We start from the raw sequence: 24337 nt of genomic DNA on the forward strand, positions 1-24337 counted from the left end.
TTATTTTAAAAAGCGCATTGTCCAGTCTAAAATACAATTGACAAAAAGACAAAAAATAAAAATAAAAAAAAAATGCAATTGAATAAAAGTTTGAAACATCCTAAATTTTAATATAAATCCTGGATTTCAGACAGCATATTTTTGACAGTTCTGTTGTGTTCATAACTGTTCATAACTATTGTTAGCTTTAGTGTACAAATAAAGTCAAATAGCAGTTTGGAGTTTTTTTGTTTGTTTTTTGTTTTGTTTTGTTTTTTAAAGAACCCGCACTTTGGAGTACCTGTTGTGGCCCAGTGGAAACGAATCTGACTAGGAACCATGAGATTGTGGGTTTGATCCCCGGCCTCACTCAGTGGGTTAAGGATTCTGTGTTGCCATGAGCTGTGGTGTAAGTTGCAGATGCGGCTTGGGTCTCATCTGTGGCATAGGCTGTGACTGTGGCATAGGCTGGTGGCTATAGCTCCAATTCCATCTCGAGCCTGGGAACCTCCATATGCTGTATGTGTGGCCCTAAAAAACAAATTAAAAAAAAAAAAGAACCCACACTTTGACGTTCTTAATGTCTAGTGAGGGAAAATGTTATCAAGAGTGAACAAGTTATAAGGAATTATTTTAAGCCCTCACCATTGGAAGGGCAAAAGACCCCTTTCTTTCCAAAAAAATGTGTGCCCCTCATTATTTCAAATATGTTTAATGCTAGAAGTGACCATATAATAGGAAATCATAATGGGCAATGGGATATAAAGTTTACCAGTTAAAGGTAAATTTGTAGGAATTCCCTAGTGGTGCAGCAGGTTAAGGATCCTGCATTGTCACTGCAGTGTCTTGGGTTCCCCAGCCTGGGAACATCTAGATGCCAGAGGCACAACCACAAAAATTGAAAATTAAAAAAAAAAAAAGTTGAAGAAGAAAGTATATAGTGTGCCATGCTCCTTGACTATGCTCTAGAGCCAAAGGTTACTTGACAGTTGTATTTCACTACTTAAGGAGGAATGATGCTTATTAAAATAGATCAAGTCAGAGTTCCCATTGCGGTTCAGCAGTTAACGAACCCAACAGTGATTTCCTAACACTAACTTCTTTTTTTAAAACTTGTTTTAGGAGTTCCCGTTGTGGCACAGTGGTTAACGAATCCGACTAGGAACCATGAGGTTGTGGGTTCAGTCCCTGCCCTTGCTCAGTGGGTTAACCATCTGGCGTTGCCGTGAGCTGTGGTGTAGGTTGCAGACGCAGCTCGGATCCCGCGTTGCTGTGGCTCTGGCGTAGGCCGGTGGCTACAGCTCCGATTCGACCCCTAGCCTGGGAATCTCCATATGCCGCGGGAGCAGCCCAAAGAAATAGCAAAAAGACAAAAAACAAAAAACAAAAAAAAAAAAAACTTGTTTTAAACACAAAATTTTTAATAGAATTTATCCTATGGAGCCTTATACAGGGGACACAGAACAACAAAAAAATGATATCCTTCACAAAAATTTTGCAGGAGACAGAGATATGATTTTCCTACTACTGTTTCCTGCATTAAATTATGGTAAAGTCTCAGGACAAAACCTTAAAACCTAATTCAGTGGAAATTAATTGCTGAGGTTAAGTGAGGTGTGGCTAGAGGTCTGGTGGGAGTGGTCACTGTGATGTTTGGAGACTTGCCCAATGTAAACAGTCATCTCACCTTGGGTGCTAGGGATTATTTCCTGGGAGGGACTGGTGTTTCTGGGAAGTGAGGGACCAAGTCTTTATTGTACCAAGGTTCTTGCTTGGTTTCACTATTGTTACTCAGTACAGCCTTATCCACATGCAGAAAAGATTCAGTCCTGCCCTTCGGGAACTTACTTTGTCTTTATTTTATCTTCCTGCTAGAGCTAGAGTCATCTAATTTTTTTTATTCTTTTTACAGCCATACCTCTGGTATATGGAAATTCCCAGGCCATGTGTTGAATCAGAGCTGCAGCTGTGATTCTAACAACATGGCCATGGCCATGGCAGATCCTTAACCCACTGAGCAAGGCCAGGGATCAAACCCAAATCCTCACAGAACCATCATCAGGTCCTTAATTTGCTCAGCCACAATGGGAACTCCTAAATTTAACTTTTTTTTTTTTTTTTTAACGTCCACAACCACAGCATATGGAAGGTCCCAGGCTAGGGGTAGAATTGGAGCTGCAGCTGCTGGCCTATGCCAAAGCCACAGAAACACAGGATCCAAGACACATCTGCAACCTATACCATAGCTCACAGCAACACTGGATCCTTAACCTACTGAGTGAAGCCAGAGTTCAAACCCACATCCTCGTGGATACTAGTCACGTTTGTAATTCACTGAGACACAACAGGAACTCAAAATTTAACTACTTTCACGGAAAATTTCAAGTATACTCATCATCCAGCTTAAACAATTAAGAATATGGTCAAACGTTTAATCAAGAGTATATTTTTCAAATCCTGGCAGCACATTGGTCTTCCCAAGTACATGTATTTCCACTGTTAGGAGTAGACTGGGAGTTCCTTGAAAACAGCATCTATATTGTTTCTTGGCAAAAGTTTAGTTAAAGAGCAAAAATAAAATAAAATAAAACACAAAAGAAAAGTCCACGTAGCAGGACAAAGGGCAGGTACCTCTGCTCCAAGTCTTCAGGAGCTAAACAAGCAAATCACCTTCTTCAGAAAGTTCAGCCTCTCCAGATGGGTTCAACCTCATCATCTTTTCAAAGGCTGATTTATGAATGTGTAAACTGGATTAATTTATAAGAGAAAAATACATTATCCGAATACCAAAACAGTTGTGTCTCATATAAGATGCCCTTCCTACTCTGTTCTCCTTTGCCTGGATCGGAGCCCACACCCACTTCGGACTTCACCTGCATTACTTCTAGCAAAGCACCACTTCCTGCAACCACATTGCCCCTCACAACAACCCTCAGGCCATGTCTTAACTCATATTTAAAAAATCATCAACCCTATAGCCTCAAAGATTAGTGGTACCGCTTGGTATTATCTTCTGCCACATACTCTGAAGGGAAATGAATTTCCAGATTAAAAGGATAAAATTCTTGAGTGATTGGCATGATAACATTAATATTATAGTCTCCCTTTTATTGCTTCCTCCCATCATGTCCAAAGTCAGTGTGGACCCAGATGCTGCTTATTTGGTTTGGATTTTGAGGCTTAAGGCTATACGTCATTGGTAGAAGACAATTCCTTTGACCTATTTCTCCAGCTCGTTTGACCTTGACTTTTCCAGATCCTGATAACAAAGAGTGATGTGTTTCTGTTGCCTCCCTTACCTGCCAGGAGTGGAGACCAACCCTGCTGTCCTAATCATGTAGAGGGTTGGAGTGGTGGAGGGAAAACAGTCCAGAACTGTTTATTTGAAACTCTTCCAGAGTTTGTTCAGGGCTTGGAATCATAAAAATGCTGAGGAAATACATCTTCTCCACAAGGACTGCAATTAATCTCAATTCCAGTTTTTTCTTTTTGCAGCTAAAATAATTAATTAGCTTTAACTGCTGATAGAATCATCTTTTTCACCATCTCAGGTCTTCTCCTTTGTCCTATATTATTTCATTCCTGCCTTTGTCTCCTGCTTACTAACCCATTGTTTATTTTTCCTTACATTTTTCCATCTTCCCAGAATACTATCTTTAGCATTCATTAGAATTTAATGTTAGTTAATTGCTGTGCAGTAATATAAGTTAAAAAACCAACAACTTTAAAGTACTGCTGCTCCCATTATTTTCTAGGTCCAAAGGACCCACTAAAGTTTCTTCAGTTATGAAGTTATCTCATAGAAAAGGAAGTTACAAGTTTATTCATACACTTTTTCATATTAGCTCATTTCTAGTATTCTAAATAGGTAGTTCACTAGAAAAAAATAAACTATTTGCTGATTAAATTTTTTTTATTGTTATTTCCCAATACAATTTTTTTTTCTACTATAAAGCGTGGTGACTCAGTTACATATACATGTATAAATTCTTTTTTCTCACATTATCATGCTCCATCATAAGTGACTAGACATAGTTTTCAGTGCTACACAGCAGGATCTCATTGCTAATCCATTCCCAAGGCAATAGTTTGCAACTATTAACCCCAAGCTCCCAATGCATCCCACTCCCTCCCTCTCCCCCTTGGCAACCACAAGTCTATTCTCCAAGTCCATGATTTTCTTTTCTGTGGAAAGGTTCATTTGTGCCATATATTAGATTCAAGATATAAGTGATATCATATGGTATTTGGCTTTCTCTTTCTGACTTACTTCACTTAGTGTGAGAGTCTCTAGTTCCATCCATGTTGCTGCAAATGACATTAATTTGTTCTTTTTTATGGCTGAGTCTATTCCATTGCGTATATATTCCACATCTTCCTAATCCAATCATCTGTTGATAGACATTTGGGTTGTTTCCAAGTCTTGGCTATTGTGAATAGAGCTGCAGTGAACATGTGGGTGCATGTGTCTTTTTTAAGGAAAATTTTGTCCAGATATATGCCCAAGAGTGGGATTGCTGGGTCATATGGTAGTTCTATGTATAGTTTGCTAAGGTACCTCCATACTGTAAAATGTTTTATTACAAATCACATGAAAGAAAAACATTCTCTGGCACAAAATATTATAGCATTGTCAAAAAATAATGAAAACCGTAAAGGAAAAAAAGAAGCTTCGTTTTTCATCTAATGCTACTTAGTTTCACTTAATGTTGAGTTAGGATCGAGATTTTGAATAATTTTTCCTGACAATATTGCTATTTTGTTTTTACTTTAGTAATTGATTTGATGAACATGTCATATCAACTGTCCAGCTTACTGATTTGAGTAGAGTACAATCACAGAAAAATAACCACTTTAATTCAAGTTCTTATTTTTATTTTAAGGGCCCAGGATTTATAGCTGCAATGTGGGGTGTCTTCATGTTTAAGGAAATACAGGTATGTACAAGAAAGGGGTAGATCCAGTTAAGAATGGTATTTAACACTATATATTATTTTCTGAAAATTGTCAATGACTCCTAAGCCTTGGGCAGAAAAAACATGAATGAATTTGACAGATCAGATGTTCAAAATGTCATCATCTCCATCCAGGAAAGAAAATATTAATAATATGAAATTAGTATGAACATGTTTCTCTCTACCCAACCTCAGTAGGAAAATGCTTTCATTGACTTTATTTTCCCTTAAAAGATTTTGGTTAAATAATCCAATAAAATGTGACGAAGGTAAATTTAATCTAGTGTAAAATATGGTGGATAAAGATAAAAGTTTTTTTAATACTAACAATCAAAATATCCCTAAGGCAAATGGAACCAGAGGATAAAATTTTTTTAATTTTTTAAAATTAGAGTGTAATTGATTTACAGTGTTGTGTCCATTTCTGCTGTTCAACATAATGACTCAGTCATACATATACATACATTATTTTTCTCATACTATCTTCCAACATGTTCTATCCTAAGAGACTGAATATAGTTCCCTGTGCTATACAGCTAGGACCTCATTGCTCATCCATTCTAAATATGAATTTTTGTATCTACCAACCCCAAATTCCTGGTCCATCCCACTCCTCCCCCCTCCTCCTTGTCAACCATAAGTCTGTTCTCTGTGTCTTTGAGTCTGTTTCTGTTTTGTAGATAGGTTTGTTTGTGCTATATATTAGATTCCACGAATAGGTGCTGTCATATGGCATTTGTCTTTCTCTTTCTGACTTACTTAGTATGAGAATCTTAGTTGCATCCATGTTGCCACAAATGGCATTATTTCATTCTTTTTAATGACTGTGTAATATTCCATTGTATATTTATATACCCCATCTTCTCTATCCATTCATCTGTTGATGGACATTTAGGTTGTTTCCATGTCTCAGCTCTTGTCAGTAGTGCTGCAAAGAGCATTGGGTGCATGTATCTTTTTGAATTATATTTTTCTCCAGATACATGCCCAAGAGTGGGATTGTTGGATCATATGGTTCATATTTAGTTTTCTGAGGAACCTCCATACTGTTTTCCATAGCAGTTGTATCAATTTCCATTCCCACCAACAGTGAAGGAGGGTTCCCTTTTCTCCACACCCTCTCCAGCATTGGTTATTTGTAAACTTGTTAATGGTGGCCATTCTGACTGGTGTGAGGTGGTGCCTCATTGTAGTTGGAATTTTTTGTTGTTGGTTCTCAGGCCTCCCAAAGTTCCCTATATCCAAATCCAACCAGCAGCCTTATAGGAAACAGTATGATAACAGGTGACTAACACCACTTACCTCTCAACTGTAAGTGGTGGTGATTTAGAATTGCATCTGTCAACTAGCCTAGTATGCATGTGTGGGTATTTTCATTAAAAATTGTTCTAGGATTTGTCCCCTTTACCTTGATCTGTGGAAATTCTTCAGTTGAGGTATCCATGTGAATAATATCTTATAATAATTTTTACTAAAAGCAGTATAAATTAGAGACACTCTGTCAAAGCATTATAGACATAGTATTTTCATCTTAATAAGCAGCAGATAATTCTTATTTTGAAGATAACTTGATGTTTCTAATCTCTGGGAACCATAAAGTGAACATGTCCCTGGATAGTTCTTTTTTTTCTTTGTTTATTTTTTGGGTTTGTTTGTTTGTTTGTTTTGTAGGGCCACACTCATGGCATATGGAAATTCCCAGTCTAGGGATTGAATTTGAGCTGCAGCTGCCAGCCTAGGCCACAGCCACAGCAACGCAGGATCCAAGCTGCTTCTGCAATCTATACCACAGCTCACGGCAATGCTGTATCCTTAACCCACAGAGTGAGGCCAGGGATCAAACCTTAATCCTCATGGATATTAGTCATATTCGTTTCTGCTGCACCACAGTGGGAACTCCCCTGGATAATTCTTAAAGTGATTATTCAGTTTTATATTTAAAACATTATTTCAGTCATTCCAAATGAAATGTTTTAATTTAGAAAGCCATAATAGGTTAATACAAGTAAAATTCTCAAATTAAATAACAAATTTGTTTAGAAGATATTTGAATTGCCATGTTAGTTTTTGTTTCTAAATTTATAAGACAGTTTAAAACATTTATAGACCCATGAGTTACTTTTGTGATCATGTTTCTTATTTATTTTAGTTAGGATTGCTTTCCACAGAAAATAATTGTATGCCCAAAGCATGCTGTAAATCTCTTTGCAAATATTTCATCTGCTTCATGAAAGATAATGCTTTCTGTTTAAGAATTGAGTGTTATTCAGCATAACATGCTGAAGCCTTAGAAAATCACAAGTGACTGTAGCTTATTTACATTTATAGGTATAAATAAGCACAATCTAAGAATAGATATATTACTAAGCATTAAAAATTATTTCAGTTACTACTATAGTAATAATGATACTGAATTAAAATGCTCCCCTAGGTATAAGAACTCTCTTGAGAGAGAAAGAATCTCCAACTATTGAGGCTAATGTTAATTTCTCAGAGTCCACTAAAAAGACACTAAAAGGCAAATAAGGATTTTTTTTGAGACACTTTAAAAAAAAAAGCTCAGACCCAATAAAGGAAGAACTTTTTAAAAATGATAAACCATGACCAAGTAGCTTAATTCAGGAATGCAAGGATGGTTCATAATATGCAAATTAATTAATATAATTTATTATACTCTTAGATAAACAAAGAGAAAGTCTGGTAATATATATTCAAAAGGCATTTACAAAAATTAAAAAAAAAGTTTTTAATTAGGAAAACTACTTACAATAGGAGGAACCTCTTACAAACAGGAGAAAGCTTTAGTTGATACAAGATACCCATCAAAAAGCAATTGCAAATTCATAACTAAGATGAAACATAAGAGTTCTCTGTCAATTACATGTCAATAGAGCTGAAAAAAATTAGAGTTCTCCGGAAGTCAGAAGTCAAAGATTTTTTACATCATTGCTATTATTCAGTATTTTCTGGAGATCCTAGCCATTGTGATAAGATAAAATTAAGAAATAAGAGGCATATATATAGGAAAGAAAATGGGAATATTGTCATTTGCATATACCATTCTATTCTTTAAAACTTTAAGAGAATCAGCTGAAAACTTTGAGATCCATAAGATCATTTAGTAAGGTGCTGTACTATAGGATACATATTAAATAAGTAGCTTTCCAATAGGCCACCAATACCCCATTCAAAAGCAGAAAAGAAATGCTATATATATCTACAAAATCAATAAAAATGTAAGAAAATAATTAAGATATGTGCTGGATTTATAAAATCTTTTACTTTACTACAGAAGTTTACTACAGGCCTTACAAGATGATCAGAACACTGCTCCTCCACCCCTCCCACCCTTGCTGCTGTGCTCACTGCACCCATACGCAGGCTTTTGGAGCCAAGCATTCGGAAGCCTGCACTGGGCACCCAGCTCTCCCCCACCTCGCTCCTTTGGCTTTTCCCAAAAGAAGGCATCTGGTCCTAGGGACGAGGACAGTGGTGGCCCTGGAACTTCATTTTCCAAGGCACCGCTGGGCGAGAAGCCCGAGCAAGATGAGCAAGGGACCCCGTGAGTCAGCTGACCTCAGCAGGAACCTTCCGGGCACTGAAGGAACCCCTTGCCTTCCTGCGAGCCCTGGAATTGTCTGTCAAGAACACTTCTGGCTGAGGAGACAGGATTAAGATGGTGGAATAGAAGGACTGGAGCTCAACTTCTCTCCCAAAAACAACAAAATTCACAACTAAAAGCTGAGGATTCTTCACCCAAATGCACTGGAAACCTTAAAAAAGATATCCTCCTCCAGAAGAAAAAGAGAGGACATATGAAGAGGTAGGAGGGGTGATTTTGCGATATAAACAACCAAATACCTCCTGGGTGGGAAGCCCCATAGACTGGAAACTGATTCACAGAGATTCACCTACAGGAGTGAGAGTTCTGAGCCCCACATCAAACTCTCACATGTGGGGATCTGGCACAGGGAGAAAGAGCCCCAAAGCACCTGGCATTGAAGGCCAGTGGGGCTTGTACACAGGAACTCCACAGAACTGGGGGAAACGGAGACTCCATTATTAAAAGGCGCACACGGACATTCACGTGCACTGGGTCCCATAGAAGAGTGAAGTCTCCATAGGGATCAGGGTCAAACCTGACCACAGTTCTTGGAGAACATCCTGGGAAAACAGGGGTGAATGTGGCTTGTTGTGAGGGAAGGACATTGAAAGCAAAGCTCTCGGGAATATTCAGCAGCCATGCCTTTCTCTGGAGGTGGCCATTTTGGGAAAATCTGGCCCTACCCATCAGTCACCACTGAGAAGCCCCAGGGCAAACAACAACCCAGGTGGGATCACAGCCCCGCCCCTCAGTAAACAGGCTCCCTAAAGACCCCTCAGGCACACAGCTGCCTCAAATCCCATCCAGAGACTAAGCCCCACCCACCAGAGGGATTAGAATCAGTTCCACCTACCAGGGGGCAGGCATCAGCCCCTCCCATCAAGAGGCCTACAGCAAGCCCCCCATACCGACTTCAGCCACTTGGGGGGCAGATACCAGAAGTAAGAGAGGCTACAATTTTATTATCTGTAAAAAGGTCACCACACCAAAAACCTATAAAAGTGAAAAGACAGAGGACTATAACTCAGATGAAGGAGAAAGGAAAAACCCCAGAAAATCAGCTAAGCCATGAGGAGATTCTCAGCCTCCAGGAAAAAGACTTTAGACTGTTGATGCTGAAGATGATGCAAGACATTGGAAATAAACTGGAAGGAGGCAAAGATGGATAACTTACAGGAAACACTGACCAAAGAGATACAAGATATAAAACTTAAACAAGAAGAGATGCAAAATACAATAACTGAAATAAAAAATGCACTAGAAGCAGCTAACAGCAGAATACAGGAGGCAGAAGAACGAATAAGCGAGGTGGAGGACAGATTAGTAGAAATTACGGATGCAGAACAGAAAAGAGAAAAAAGATTGAAAAGAAATGAAGACAGTTTCAGAGAACTCTGGGACAACACTAAACGCATCAACGTCCATATTATAGGGGTGCCAGAAGGAGAACAGAGAGAGAAGGGGACAGAAAAAATATTCCAAGATTATCTAATAGCCAAAAACTTCCTTCACATGGGAAAAGAACCACTCACTCAAATCCAGGAAGCACAACAAGTACCATATAAAATAAACCCAAGGGGGAACACCCCAAGACACATATTAATCAAACTGACCAAAATTAAAGACAGAGAAAATCTTGAAAGCAGCTAGGGAAAAGAAACAAGTAACATCCAAGAGAACCCCAATAAGGTTATTAGCAGATTTATCAGCAGAAACTCAGCAGGCCAGAAGGGAGTGGCATGATATACTTGACGTGATGAAAGGAAAAAACCTCCAACCAAGATTACTTTACCCAGCGAGGCTCTCATTCACATTTGAAGGAGAAATCAAAACCTTCACAGATAAGCAAAAGCTGAGAGAATTCAGCAACACTAAACCAGCCTTACAACAAATACTAAAGGAACTTCTCCAGGCAGAAAAGAACAAGAGAAGAAGGAAAGAAAAAAGAGCAGCAAAAACAAATCCAAAGCAATTAGTAAAATGGCAATAAGAACATACATAACAATAATTACCTTAAATGTCAATGGATTAAGTGCCCCAACCAAAAGACGTAGACTGGCTGAATGGATACAAAAACAAGACCCATATATATGCTGTCTTCAAGAGACCCACTTCACTTCTAGGGACACATACAAATGGAAAGTGAGAGGGTGGAAGAAAATATTTCATGCAAACGGGGATCAAAAGAAAGCTGGAGGAGCAATACTCATATCGGACAAAATAGACTTTAAAATGAAGAATATATTAAGGGACAAAGAAGGACATTACATGATGATCAAAGGATCAATCCAAGAAGAAGATATAACAATTTTAAATATCTATGCACCCAACATAGGTTCACCACAATATATAAGGCGACTGGTAACAACGCTAAAAGGACAAATTGACAATAACACAATAATAGCGGGGGACTTTAAAACCCCACTTACAGCAGTGGACAGATCAACCAGACAGAAAATCAATCAGGAAACACAGGCCCTGAATGATGCATTAAACCAGATGGACTTAATAGATATTTATAGGACATTCCATGCAAAAGTAACAGAATACACATTCTTCTCAAGTGCAGATGGAACATCCTCTAAGATTGATCACAGCCTGGGCTACAAATCCAACCTCAGTAACTTTTAGAAAATTGAAATCATATCAAGCATCTTTTCCATCATAACACTATACAACTAGAAATCAACAACAAGAAAGAAACTGCAAAAAATACAAACATGTGGAGACTAAACGACATGCTGATAATCAACCAATGGATCAATGAAGAAATCAAAGAGGAAATTTAAAAATATCTACAAGCAAATGACAATGAAGATACCACGTTCCAAAACATATAGGATGCAGCAAAAGCCATTCTAAGAGGAAAGTTTATAGCAACACACACCTACCTCAGGAAACAAGAAAAAGCACATATAAACAAGCTAACTTTACATCTAAAGCAGCTCGAGAGAGAAGAACAGACAAGACCTAAAGGGAGTAGAAGGAAAGAAATCAAAGGTCAGAGCAGAAATCAAGGAAATTGAATCAAAGAAAACCATAGCAAAGATCAATGAAATGAAAAGCTGGTTCCTTGAAAAGATCAACAAAATTGATAAACCCCTAGCCAGACTTATCAAGAAAAAAACAGAGAGGACTCAAATCAATACAATTAGAAATGAAAAAGGAGAAATAACAATGGACATTCCAGAAATACAAAGCATCATGAGAGACTACAATATGCAACCATATGCCAATAAAACAGAAAACCTAGCAGAAATGCACAAATTCTTAGAAAAGTACCATCTTCCAAGACTAAACCAACATGAAACAGAAAAGATGAATGGACCAATCACAAGAACTCAAGTTGAAACTGTGATTAAAAAACTTCCAACAAACAAAAGTCCAGGACCAGATGGCTGCACAGGCGAATCCTATCAAACATTTAGAGAAGAGCTAACACATATCCTTCTGATACTATTTCAAAAAATCTCAGAGGAAGGGATACTCCCAAACTCATTCTATGAGGCCACCATCACCCTGATACCAAAACCAGACAAAGATACCACAAAAAATGAAAACTAAAGGCCAGTTTCATTGATGAACATCGATGCAAAAATCCTCCACAAAATCCTAGCAAACCACATCCAACAATACATTAAAAGGATTGTACATCATGATCAAGTGGGATTTATCCCGGGGATGCAAGGGTTCTTCAATATCTGCAAATCCATCAGTGTGATACACCACATTAACAAACTGAAGAATAAAAACCATATGATCCTCTCAATAGACACAGAAAAAAACTTTGACAAAATCCAACACCCATTTCTGATAAAAACCCTTCAGCAGGTGGCCATAGAGGGAACCTACCTCAACATGATAAAGGCTATGTAAGACAAACCCACAGTGAACATCATTCTCAATGGTGAAAAGCTGAAAGAATTCCCACTGAGGTCAGGAACAAGACAAGGATGTCTGCTCTCGACACTACTCTTCAACACAGTTCTGGAAGTCCTAGCCACAGCAATCAGAGAAGTAAAAGAAATAAAAGGAACCCAAATTGGAAAGGAAGAAGTGAAACTATCACTATTTGCAGATGACATGATCCTATACCTAGAGAATCCTAACGACTCTACCAGAAAACTGTTAGAGCTCATCCATGAATGTGGCAAAGTTGCAGGATACAAAATTAATACACAGAAATTGATGGCATTTCTATATACTAACAATGAAAGAGCAGAAAGAGAAATTAGGGAATCAATCCCATTTACCATCACATCCAAAAGAATAAAATACCTAGGAGTAAACCTGCCTAAAGAGACAAAAGACCTGTACTCTGAAAACGATAAGCCAGTGATGAAAGAAATCAAAGATGACACAAATAGATGGAAAGATATACCATGCTCGTGGATTGGAAGAGTTAATATTCTCAAAATGACTATACTACCTAAGGCAATCTACAGATTCAATGCAATCCCTATCAAATTACCAAGGGCATTTTTCACAGAACTCGAACAAAATATTTCAAAGTTTGTTTGGAAGCACAAAAGACCCAGAATAGCCAAAGACCTCCTGAAAAAGAAAAATGGAGCTGGAGGAATCAGGCTCCTGGACTTCAGACTAAACTACAAAGCCACGGTCATCAAAACCGTATGGTACTGGCACAAAGACAGAAATACAGAGCAGTGGAACAGGATAGAGAGCCCAGAATTCAACCCACACACCTACAGCCAACTCATCTATGACAAAGGAGGCAAGAATATCCAACGGAGAAAGGACAGCTTGTTCAATAAGTGGTGCTGGGAAAACTGGACAGCCGCATGGAAAAGAATGAAATTAGAACACTCTCTAACACCATACACAAAAATCAACTCCAAATGGATTAAAGACCTATATATAAGACCAGACACTATCAAACTCTCAGAGGAAAACATAGGCCAAACCCTCTCTGACATAAATGACAGCAACATCTTCTCAGATCTACCTCTTAGAGTATGGACAATAAAAACAAAAGTAAACAAATGGGACCTAATCAAACTTAAACGTTTCTGCACAGCAAAGGAAACCCTAAACAACACAAAAAGACAACCCACAGAATGGGAGAAACTCTTTGCAAGTGAATCAACTGACAAGGGATTCATCTCCAAAATTTCTAAACACCTTCTGCAGCTCCATACCAAAAAAACAAACAAACAAACAAACAAAAAAACCAAACAACCCCATCCAAAAATGGGAGAAGATCTAAACAGACAGTTCTCCAAAGAAGACATACTGATGGCCAAAAAACACATGAAAACACATTCAACATCACTCATTCTTAGAGAAATGCAAATCATATCCACTCTGAGGTACCACCTCACACCAGCCAGAATGGCCATCACCAAAAAGTCTACAAACAAAAAGTGTTGGAGAGGGTATGGATAAAAAGGAACCTTAGTACACTGTTGGTGGGACTGTAAATTGATGCGACCACTGTGGAAAGGAGCATGGAGATTCCTCAGAAAACTGAAAATAGAACTACCATTTGATCTATCAATCCCACTCCGGGGCACCTATCCAGAGAAAACCATGACTCGCAAAGGCATGTGTACTCTGATGTTCCTTGCAGCACTATTTCCCATAGCCAAGACATGGAAACAACCTAAATGTACATCGACAAAGGCGCAGATCCAGAAGATGTGGTACATATACACAATAGACTATTACTCAGCCATTAAAAAGAATGAAATACCGGCATTTTTAGCAACATGGATGGACCTAGAAATTATCATGCTAAGTGAAGTCAGCCATACAATGAGACGCCAACATTGAATGCTTTCACGGACATGTGGAATCTGAAAAAAAGGATAGACTGAATTTCTTTGCAGAACAGATGGTGACTAACAGACATTGAAAAACTTGTGGTCTCCAGAGGAGGCAGTTTGAGGGGTGGGGGGATGTGCTTGGGCTGTGGGATGGAAATCCTGTGAAATTAGATTGTATGATCATTATACAACTACAGATGTGATAAATTTATTTGAGTAATAAAAAAAGAAAAAAGAAAAAAGAAAAAAAATAAAAGATGATCAGAACAAATGAAAGACTCACCATATTCCTGGTGAAACAGCTCACTCTTATAACTTGGCAGCATCTCCAATTACATTCAGTGTGATTCCTATAAAATCACAGTGTGTTCCTTCTGTAGTTTTGAGAGAGAGTGTTAAAGTTTGGCCAAGTTGGTTTGTAAAAACTGAGAGAGAGAAGGCAAAGCTGAAAGTATAGCAAGGGTTTGTTTGTTTGTTTGTTTGTTTGTTTTTACCTTTTAACTCTTGTTAAAAAGTCTTACAAACCTGTCTACAAAGAAAACTAAAGTGTCCAGTGATTCTTGTCATTCAATGCAGATGCCTCGTTGCCTCTTGACAGCTGACTTATAGGAAAGTTTTAAATACTTTTCATATTAGCGAGTTTCAGAGAGAGTTGTTCTAGACACTGAAACCAAGATAGTGTCAGAGTTTTTTAAATTTTCTTAAAAACAAAATAAAACCCTAGAGGAAAACAAAAGCAAAACATATGATGACGTGTAGGTCCTGTCAGGTATGACTTGAAGCAGTATGAGGAGATGTATTTAAAAGCCTACAATCTGTAGCAATAAGGACTTAATCAGAGATCCAAGCACTTTTTGGGTGAGTTTATTGATTTTATTTCATTTTACTGTCATAGGTTCACGGTTGCAATTCTTTGCACTGTGATTTTTTTTATACCTGGTATCTGTTCCTCTTTGGGAAGTTTGAGAATTTTATATTCAGCTGTTTTAAGCTAGAAATCCATTAAATTTTTAGCAGCACACTTCAGGCAGTATGTCCACAATAATCCACCACACGTTATTATGACTACAATTTACAAGTCAGTGGCTATTCCAAGAAAAGAATGAGGTGATTCGCCATCTTAAGTAGCTGTTTCAAAAATCCGAGTTAAACACTTTTTGCTTTGGGGGAGAATGTTAGCTTGATCTTTCTAAAACATTCACCATCAACAAAGGAAAACCATGGCTTTTGCCCAAATATAAGCAGTCTTTTTCTCTAGGAGACTAAGCAGTTTGGGCAGATTCTTACCCTTAAAAGGGAAAAATATTTTACTCCCTGAGAATGTTCTTCCATCTACATAGACAATAAAATAGAGACTTACAAAGCATTCACATAATTAGGTTGTAAAGTGCTGATAATTGGGGCTGCATCTGTTAGATTTTTTTTTTTCTTATTTCAGTGATTGCATCAATTGTCTTAATCACAAAGCACATTTGGAAATTGCCTTAGTGTACCAATTCTTTGAACAAATATTTATTGTCTACTCTGTACCAGTGCTGGTATCTGGGCAAAGACTGCAGCCTTTAACACTAAGGAAAAGATGTCAGGGACCATTAGAGCCTTCATGCAGGAGAGTGTGTGTGTGTGTGTGTGTGTGTGTGTGTGTGTGTGTGTGTGTGTGTGTGTGTGCTGCCCTGCACTCGGCAAGGTTTTGTGCTGTCTTTCACTTGTGGAAGTTGTATTAGAGTGACTTCTGATAGGGTTCATGTGACAGTGAATCAGACAATTCAACTGACCCAACCCAATTTACAAAGACAATCCTGGTCATCAAACAGGCAAAAGAACCCACTGTAACCCAGCTCTGCATTAAGATGAAAAAAAAAAAAATGGGATATGCATTTTTGACATGTGAGCTATGTATTAATTGTCATTAATCTTAACAAAAACTGATAATGGTATATGATTTTGCTATCTGGAGATCTCAGTTGTAATTGAGATCCTGTTTTATTCGCCTCAAAGTATTGGGCCTATATTTCAAGAGGTATAATAGACAGCCTGGCAGTCATGCCAACGGGAGCAGCCAGCACCATGGGTGAGCTTGAAACTGTTCCAATATGAAAGATGGTCAAAAGAGCTAAAATACAGACCAGGGAAAAAGATGCTTCAGGGATATAAGACACTTACTTTTCTATGTGTGGAAATTTATCTTGTGGAAGAGAAATTAGAATTGATCTGTCTGTACCCCTACAGATGAGAGATAAAATATTACTCCTGAATGTAGGATGGTATTTCTTTGTTAATCTAAGATGAACTGACTTCAGTAGGCAGTGGCTCTCAGTGCCTTCATCTTTAGGATCAGCGCACCCATGCATAGCTGAGTGGGTCAGACTTCATCTGTTCCTTCCTTGCCTTTGGATTGATCTCTGTCTCTCCATCTGCACATAACCATCTCTGCCCAGGAGGACTGGGTCGCCCTCTTATTGGTCCCTTGCATCCATCCTGGCCCCCTCCAATCCGGTCACCATCTGCTAAAGCATGGGATTTAAGAAATGCAAATGCCACCTTTTCCCTACATCCAGCTCTGCCCATTCCTCTCATGTTTTCCCACTGCTTGGAAAAAGTAAAAACCCAGAAGTACAGCACGACCAATAAGATGCCCATGAGCTCAGGCTCATAGCCTCCAGCCACATCTGTCTGCACCTAATTCACTGCCCTGGTCACCCAGACCTTCTTTCAGTCCCTGGCAGGTGCAACAGAGCTTGGCACACATGTTCTTTATACCTGGAGTCCCTCCCTGCTGCTCTCCTTCCAGCCCAATTTTACTGATGCTCATAGTTAGAAGCTTAACTGAACTCCAGATCTGCCTCATTAAGGCCCCTTTGCGACACACACACACACACACACACACACACACACACACACACACATGGTGTTTTCTTGTTAACCTCTCAGGCTTTTTTTTTTAGGGCCACACTGGCAGCATATGGAAGTTCCCAGGCTAGGAGTCAAATCAGAGCTACAACTGCCGACCTCTACCACAACCACAGCAACTTGGGATCCGAGCCACATCTGTGACCTACACCACAGCTCACAGATCCTTACCCACTGAGTGAGGCCAGGGATCAAATCTGCATCCTCATGGATACCAGTCAGATTCATTTCCGCTACACCACAAGAGGAACTCCACCTCTCTGGCTTTTTAACATCCCTTTCTGTAACCATCTTATTCATTCCTATCTCCCATGTTCTATGATGAGCTGAATAAGGGTGCTTGTTTGCTCACCACTTTGGCCCCAGCACATGTGTCTGCCTGGTGTATTTGCTGAATGAGTAAATGACTAAGGCTTTGTGGGCTTTCCAGAGAGTCTGGGAGCTGGTGGTACTTAGTAAAGTCCTTAGCCGTCTTGAGAGTTTGTGCTTTTTACATCCTTGGTCCAGGTTTTCTTTTTTTCTTTTTCTTTTTATTATAGTGGATTTACTTATGTTGTGTTGTGTCAATTTCTGCTATACAGCAAAGTGACCCAGTCATATATATATGACCAGCATATATATATATATATGCTTCTTCTCATATGATCGTCCATCATGTTCTATCCCAAGAGATTGGATTTAGTTTCCTGTGCTATACACCGGGACCTCATTGCTTATCCATTCTAAATGTGAGAGTTTGCATCCGCCAACCCCAAACTCTCAAATGCTCTTTGACGTAGGTCACAGCAATATCTTGTCTGATCCACCTTCTAGAATAATGACAATGAAAACAAAAACCCGTGGGACCTAATTAAACCAGAATCTTTTGCACAGCAAAGAAAACTATTTTTACAAAATGAAAAGACAACCCACAGAATGGGAGAAAATCTTTGGTTCATGTTTTCTTAATGACAGTCACTCATTCTGATTATTCAGGGCCGACAAAACTACCTGCTGATGATACTTGCCTTTTGCATCATCTTGACCGGAGCCTTATGCACGGCTTTTTCTAAAATCTAATGACCAGCAGAGGGCAGCAGCATTTGAGAGAACATCTCTCCTGGATGCGACGATGGAGACGATGCTAAGAACAGGGCTCCTGTTCCTACGGCCAGTGGATCTCTGCCCGTCCTGGATTAGAGTAAATGATTTTTTTTCTCCCACAAATGTGAGAAGGAAGGAAAACCGAGCCTCAGTATGACAATGAAAAATTCTTCTAACAGACTTTTTATGAAGGTAGGACTCCACAGTGCAAGACCTAAGGGTACTGCTTTAACCACCCAATGTCCTTAGTGGTGCATAATCTAAAAACAGTATGGAGTTCATACACAAAGAATTTTGTATATGCCCAAATATCCAACATACTACCCTCATTCATGAAGAGAGGCATAAGAGGGGATGGGGTGGGGGGAGGAATGGAGAGAAGACTTACATTATAATGGAATTAGAATCCAAATGAATCTGGAGCCTTTGCTAGAAAAAGTAAATGTCAGAGTCTGCAACGGAATGTTAAAAAGGCCATTTCATTATTTTCAGCCCAGGCTTATTTTTACTTCAAGCTCATGTTGCCAAACTCTTCGTCACCCACCCAACTTAGCTCAAAATGCTTTTGATTATCTCCAGATAAAGCCCATCCTTGGAGAACAAAGAATATTTGTATGAAACATATGCATACATATGCAAGTGTACACCCATGAATGCACACTGCACACTCATATATGTAGGTACTATGCCAAATTGGGGGAAATTCCAGAGTTGCTGAAGTGAGAATCTAGCTTATGGGAGTGAGAATTTTAAAGAACCAACACACTTCTTTAGATGTACAATTTAATCTTTTTTTTTTTTTCTGAAATATACTTCTTTAAAATCCCTCTTTTAACTGGAGGTTTTCTTCCTGTTTTGATTGGTGGTTTCCACTAGGTAAAAGAAGTTCATAGAAAATGATAGTTTTCTTTAAGAAAAGTGAGATGATGGAGGGAATTCTCTTGTAGCGCAGTGGGTTAAAGATCTGGCATTTTTCACTGCAGCAGCTCAGGTTTCTGCTGTGGCTTGAGTTCAATCCAGAACCTGGGAACGTCTGAGCCACTGCCTCAGCCAAAAAGAAAAAAAAAAAAAAAAAAAAAGAAACAAAATGGAACTGCTAGTACCATGTTTATCACAGTGGTTCCCAAAACCCTCAAGAGAATAGAGTAAAAAAATAGAATAGTGCTGTGTAAATTTCTCCCACTCCCACCTGGTAGCACATTGCTTTACTGTTAGGAGAGAGAGAAAGCGTGTGACCCTAGCTAATCTGTGGGTTTAAATCCCACTTCTGCTTCATCTTAATTGAGCAACTTTGGATAAAGACCGTGAGGCCTTATATCAGACATAACACTGGTCTCTAATGGATACTGTTGGATAAAGATCCCGCCTGCCCTGTATCAGATTCCTCATCTGTTACCTGGGGGTAATGGTAACACCTGTCTCTAATGGGCACCGTGAAGTTCAAATTAATGAAGATCTGTATTTTCATGACTGCCTGGCACTTGACAAACACCATATAGTCATTAGTTATTTTTATGATATCTTGTCTGAGAAGGAAAACCTGCACATGTCTGTAGATCGGAGAATAGTTTTAAGAGCTACTGTATTGCCTCACACCACCCCACCCCAAACAGCTGCTTATTATTCCTCTCTCTGGGTACAATTTAAGACTGATACTGGAGTCCCTGTTTAATTATTCAATTGATAATAGAAATAAATATTTGATTGTAACATCTTCCAAAAATCTAATTTTAACCTGTAATGTCACTACTTATGTTGATAACTTTGAATAAATTGCCATGATACAAAGTTATTTTTCTTGTTTATCAATCTTTTAAAATTTTATTAATAGCATTGAATTATTGTTTAGTTGAGGTGGACAGTTTGTATGCCCAGTTTTAAGTGTGAAGTAAAGCAATTGTAAGAGAAAAATGAAAAAAGCTTTTTTTTTTTTTTCATTTTTCCTTTTCAGGGCCACACCTGCAGCATATGGAAGTTGCCAGGGTAAGGGTCAAATTGGAGCTGTAGCAACTGGCCTACACCACAGCCACAGCAATGCCAGATCCAAGCTGCAGTTTGCAGCCATGCTGGAGCCTTAACCCACTGAGCAAGGCCAGGGATTAAAGAACTGAATCCTCAAAGACACTATGTCAGGTTTTTAACCTGCTGAGCCACAATGGGAAATCCAAAAAAACACCTTTCTACCCATACAGTTGTGGCTACTAGATAATGCCTACAGTGTTAGTAAAAGTAGTGTGGGAAAAAAACAAGCTTTTTCAAAATAGTTACCAAACAGACAACTTATTTTGTAGCGGTTAGACTAAAGGGGCAATTTCCAGATCTCCATTTTTGTTGCTTATCTTAGGAAGTTAATGCCTGTGTCTCTTGATGTTTGGGGGCTTTTATCTCTCCTTGTCTGCACGGTCAGATTCTTATATTTGCATAACTGTGTTTGACTGGGCTTTCTGCCTCCCTATTCACAGAGGGGCTAGAACCCAATGAGGCTGGCATCAGATTATGGGAATTTTCTACTATCAGAATAAAAATTCCTGATTACTGAAAACTCCTAATGAACTTTAAGGAATTAACAGTACAGCATTTCTCCTGAACTACCAAGTCTTTTAGTCCTGTTTTACCGATTTATTTGTATGTAGAGTTGCTATCTACCAGCCTGTGTGTATCAATATCAGGAGAATTGAAAAACACATTCAATGAAAAGGTGAGTTGTAAGGCTGTGTGCACAGTATGATGCCATTTAAATAAATTTTTTTTAAATTGAAGTATTATGTTCATTTTCCATAAATTCATATATTTAGAACTATTAGGATTATTCTATGATATTACATATTATATAATATATATAGATATAGACACTCTATAATATATATTTTATTAGGCTATAATTATTCTATTATATCTATATATTGTATATTCTATATATATTCTATTACTATTCTAATTATAATTCTGTATATTAGAATATAATTCGATATAATATTCATATATTAGAAAAACATATAGACCAAACTCAAGGTTCGCTTCTAGTGAGGATAAAGGAGATCAAAATCATGACGCTGAGTCAAGGTGACCTTGAGCATCCCTGTAATATTCTAATTTTTATGGCAATGAATTCATCTATGTGTTGTTCAATATGTTTTAAAGAATCAACAGCAAAAAGACACAGAAACATATGTCTAAATGCTAAAGTACGTAAACCCAGGTAAAGAGTACGGATGTATGTTCTTTTCCTCTCTATTTTTGTTTTTTTAATTATTATTTTAGGGCTGCACCCACGGCATAGGAAAGTTCTCAGGCTAGGGGTGGAATTTGTCTCAGCCATAGCAATACCAGATCTGAGCCATGTTTACAACCTACACTGCTGGATGCTTAACCCACAATTGAGGCCAGGGATCGAACCCACATCCCCAGGGATACCAGTTGGGTTCGTTACTCCTGAGCCACAATGAGAACTCCTTTTTTTTTTTTTTCATTTTGTTGGAATATAGTTGACTTACATTGGTGTGTTACTTTCAGGTGTACAGCAAAGTGTTCCTCTCTGTTCTTTTTATCACTTTTTAAAATTTCAAAGCAAGGATGCACACACACACACCCCATGTCTCACAAGAAAAAAGACAAAGATCAAGATGAGGTTGGGAAATTTTCCAACTTGAGAATCCCACTTCCTGAAAGTGGAGGCTGGAAACTTGCTTTCCTAGCCTCCCTTGCAGTAGCTTCTAAGTGTTTTTCCTGAGGTTGTGGATGTCGTGCCCAATGCTATGGTCCGGCTGGAGATTCTGCCAGCTACCTAATAAAGATGTTTCAGACATTTGGCATCATTTAGAAAAAACTCATAAATATCTTATAGCCTATTTTCATTAACCTTAATGAGGTATAATTTTCATCAAATAAAATTCTTCCATTTGTAGGGGACCATGCTGAGCTTCAGCCAGTATACACAGTCATGTAATCACCACACAACCTAGATACAGGTCATTTCCAGCATCCCCAAAACTTCCCTTAGGCCTCTTTTAGTTAACCCTATGCTCCAGGCCACCAGTGGTCTGTTTTCTGTCATCCTAGATTACTTTTGCTAAAGTAGACATTTCATTCTAAAATATCATATAAATGGGATCAGATAGAAGGTACCCTTCACATCTGATTTCTTTCATCTTCTTACTGTTTCCAAACAATGTTTACTGATGAAAACAATTACAACTCATCTCAATTATTTTCCCTCATGGAAAAAAGCATACGTGTGTATTCAAATGAACAACAAAAGCAGAAATGACGAACATTTGGAGTTATTATGTTGGAGTGTGCGATGTGTCACGTTCCAGAAATTCACTGTTTTAAGTTAATAGCGTAGTTGAGAAGAATTCTTGCCATCCTCTTCTATCATGTTCTCTTTTGAGGAGGTGTAAAATATGGAACTGCTTATTAGAAAATGCACCTCCATTTTCTACATATTGAAAAAAAAATGCATCATCTTGGGTTTCCTTCAGTGATCTAATGCATTAGATTCTCTGAGGACTGAAAACATGAATTTGCTTTTTTTACTTATATTCTTGGCGATTCTTATCACACTTGTGCTCTAAATTTTTTGTATTTGTGATTTATACCTTGATATTCTAAAAGAATTCAAAACACTAGGTTATTTAAAAATTTAGAAAGAATACTGTCTTCCACTCCTAGAGAAGAGAAAGAAGATATAAAAGAACAAGTATCCATTTGATTTTGTGAAGGTTTTTAGAAGAAAAAAAAAAATGAAATGCTTAAGACCATTCTGGCAAAGTGGGATTTTGGGGGCAAAAAAGTAACAATAAAAACCAGGCATCATATTATCTCTCTTCTTTGGCTCAAACCACTTAACTGGTTGGTAGCCAAGTCTATTATCACTTCAGATTCTGCAGACTGATTATTTCTTTATCCAGTGATAAAATTTCTAACACACTTCACCATGACAGGATCCCATGAAAACAAACAAACAAAAATCCAGTTTCCAAATGGTATTTTGCAACAAGATCTAATGAAACCAATCACTGGAGATGCATTGGAGAGGAAGGTGAGAATATATTCTTGGGTGGAGATATTAGGCTGTAAGCTAGAAATAATGTATTAAAGCATTCCACATGGTTGAAGTTCCCATTGTGGCCCAGCAGTAATGAACCGGACTAATATCCATGAGGACACAGGTTCAGTCCTGGCCTCACTCAGTGGATTAAGGATCTGGTGTTGCTGTGAGCTGTGGTGTAGGTCACAGACACAGCTAGGATCTGGTGTTGCTGTGGCTGTGGTGTAGGCCAGCGGCCACAGCTCCAATTCCACCCCTAGCATGGAAATTTCCATGTGCCTCCGGTGCAGCCCTAAAAAGACAAAAAAAAAAAAAAAAAAGATTGTTAAAAAAGTTTTAAGTTTTAATTAAAAGTAAAAACAGTAGATAAAACTTACAAAGCATAATGGGAACTATTTGAAATCCTCTTTAATTATTTGAAAAGACAAAAGCAAAAAATTTCTGTTTTATCTTCCTTAGTCAAAAGGATATTTCATGTTTAGAATATAAAGAAAGACCAAATAAAATGATGTATATATGTTTTCCTTTTTTTTCTTTGAAGCTCAGGAAATACACTAATTGAAAAATTTTTCTGACTCCCAAATAAAATTATTCAAGATGATGGTAAAACTAACCCACAGAAAAAATGCTAGAATACAAACTTGACTTTTCTTTAGACAGAAAAATTAATATTTTAAGTAATCTTGGAATTGAATATATTTCTTAAAGCTCTAATGAATTATACATACTTTTCTTTCCTTCAGAATCAATACTGTAAGATGTGTCTAAGGTTTACCCACAGTAACCACCAAAGATCATTAGGCTTGGTTGATAGGTTAAGAGTCTATAAACTGATATTCTACACATTCTAATGTATGTGTCTGTGTTCTTAAAATATTCTCATTTTAATATTCAAGATAAAGTATGCATGGTAAAATTATTTAAAGCATTAAATAATCATACTCCTAAAAGATTAAGCAGTGTAACAATT

At 38.0% G+C, this 24337-nt stretch overlaps 1 protein-coding gene across 6 annotated transcripts in view; it reads left to right on the plus strand.

Annotated features, from left to right (window-relative positions):
• Positions 1–20109, plus strand: part of TMEM144 (transmembrane protein 144) — a 68726-nt gene extending 48617 nt beyond the window's left edge. For all 6 annotated transcript variants that reach the window (XM_005666661.3, XM_003129006.6, XM_013978687.2 and 3 more), the window contains 2 exons: positions 4863–4916; positions 18210–20109. In XM_005666661.3, the coding sequence (XP_005666718.1) occupies positions 4863–4916; positions 18210–18293 (138 nt within the window). In that variant the 3' untranslated portion in view covers positions 18294–20109. The remainder of the gene's footprint in view (positions 1–4862; positions 4917–18209) is intronic.

Source organism: Sus scrofa, chromosome 8 (genome assembly GCF_000003025.6).
Source record: "Sus scrofa isolate TJ Tabasco breed Duroc chromosome 8, Sscrofa11.1, whole genome shotgun sequence".
Lineage (NCBI taxonomy): Eukaryota > Metazoa > Chordata > Mammalia > Artiodactyla > Suidae > Sus > Sus scrofa.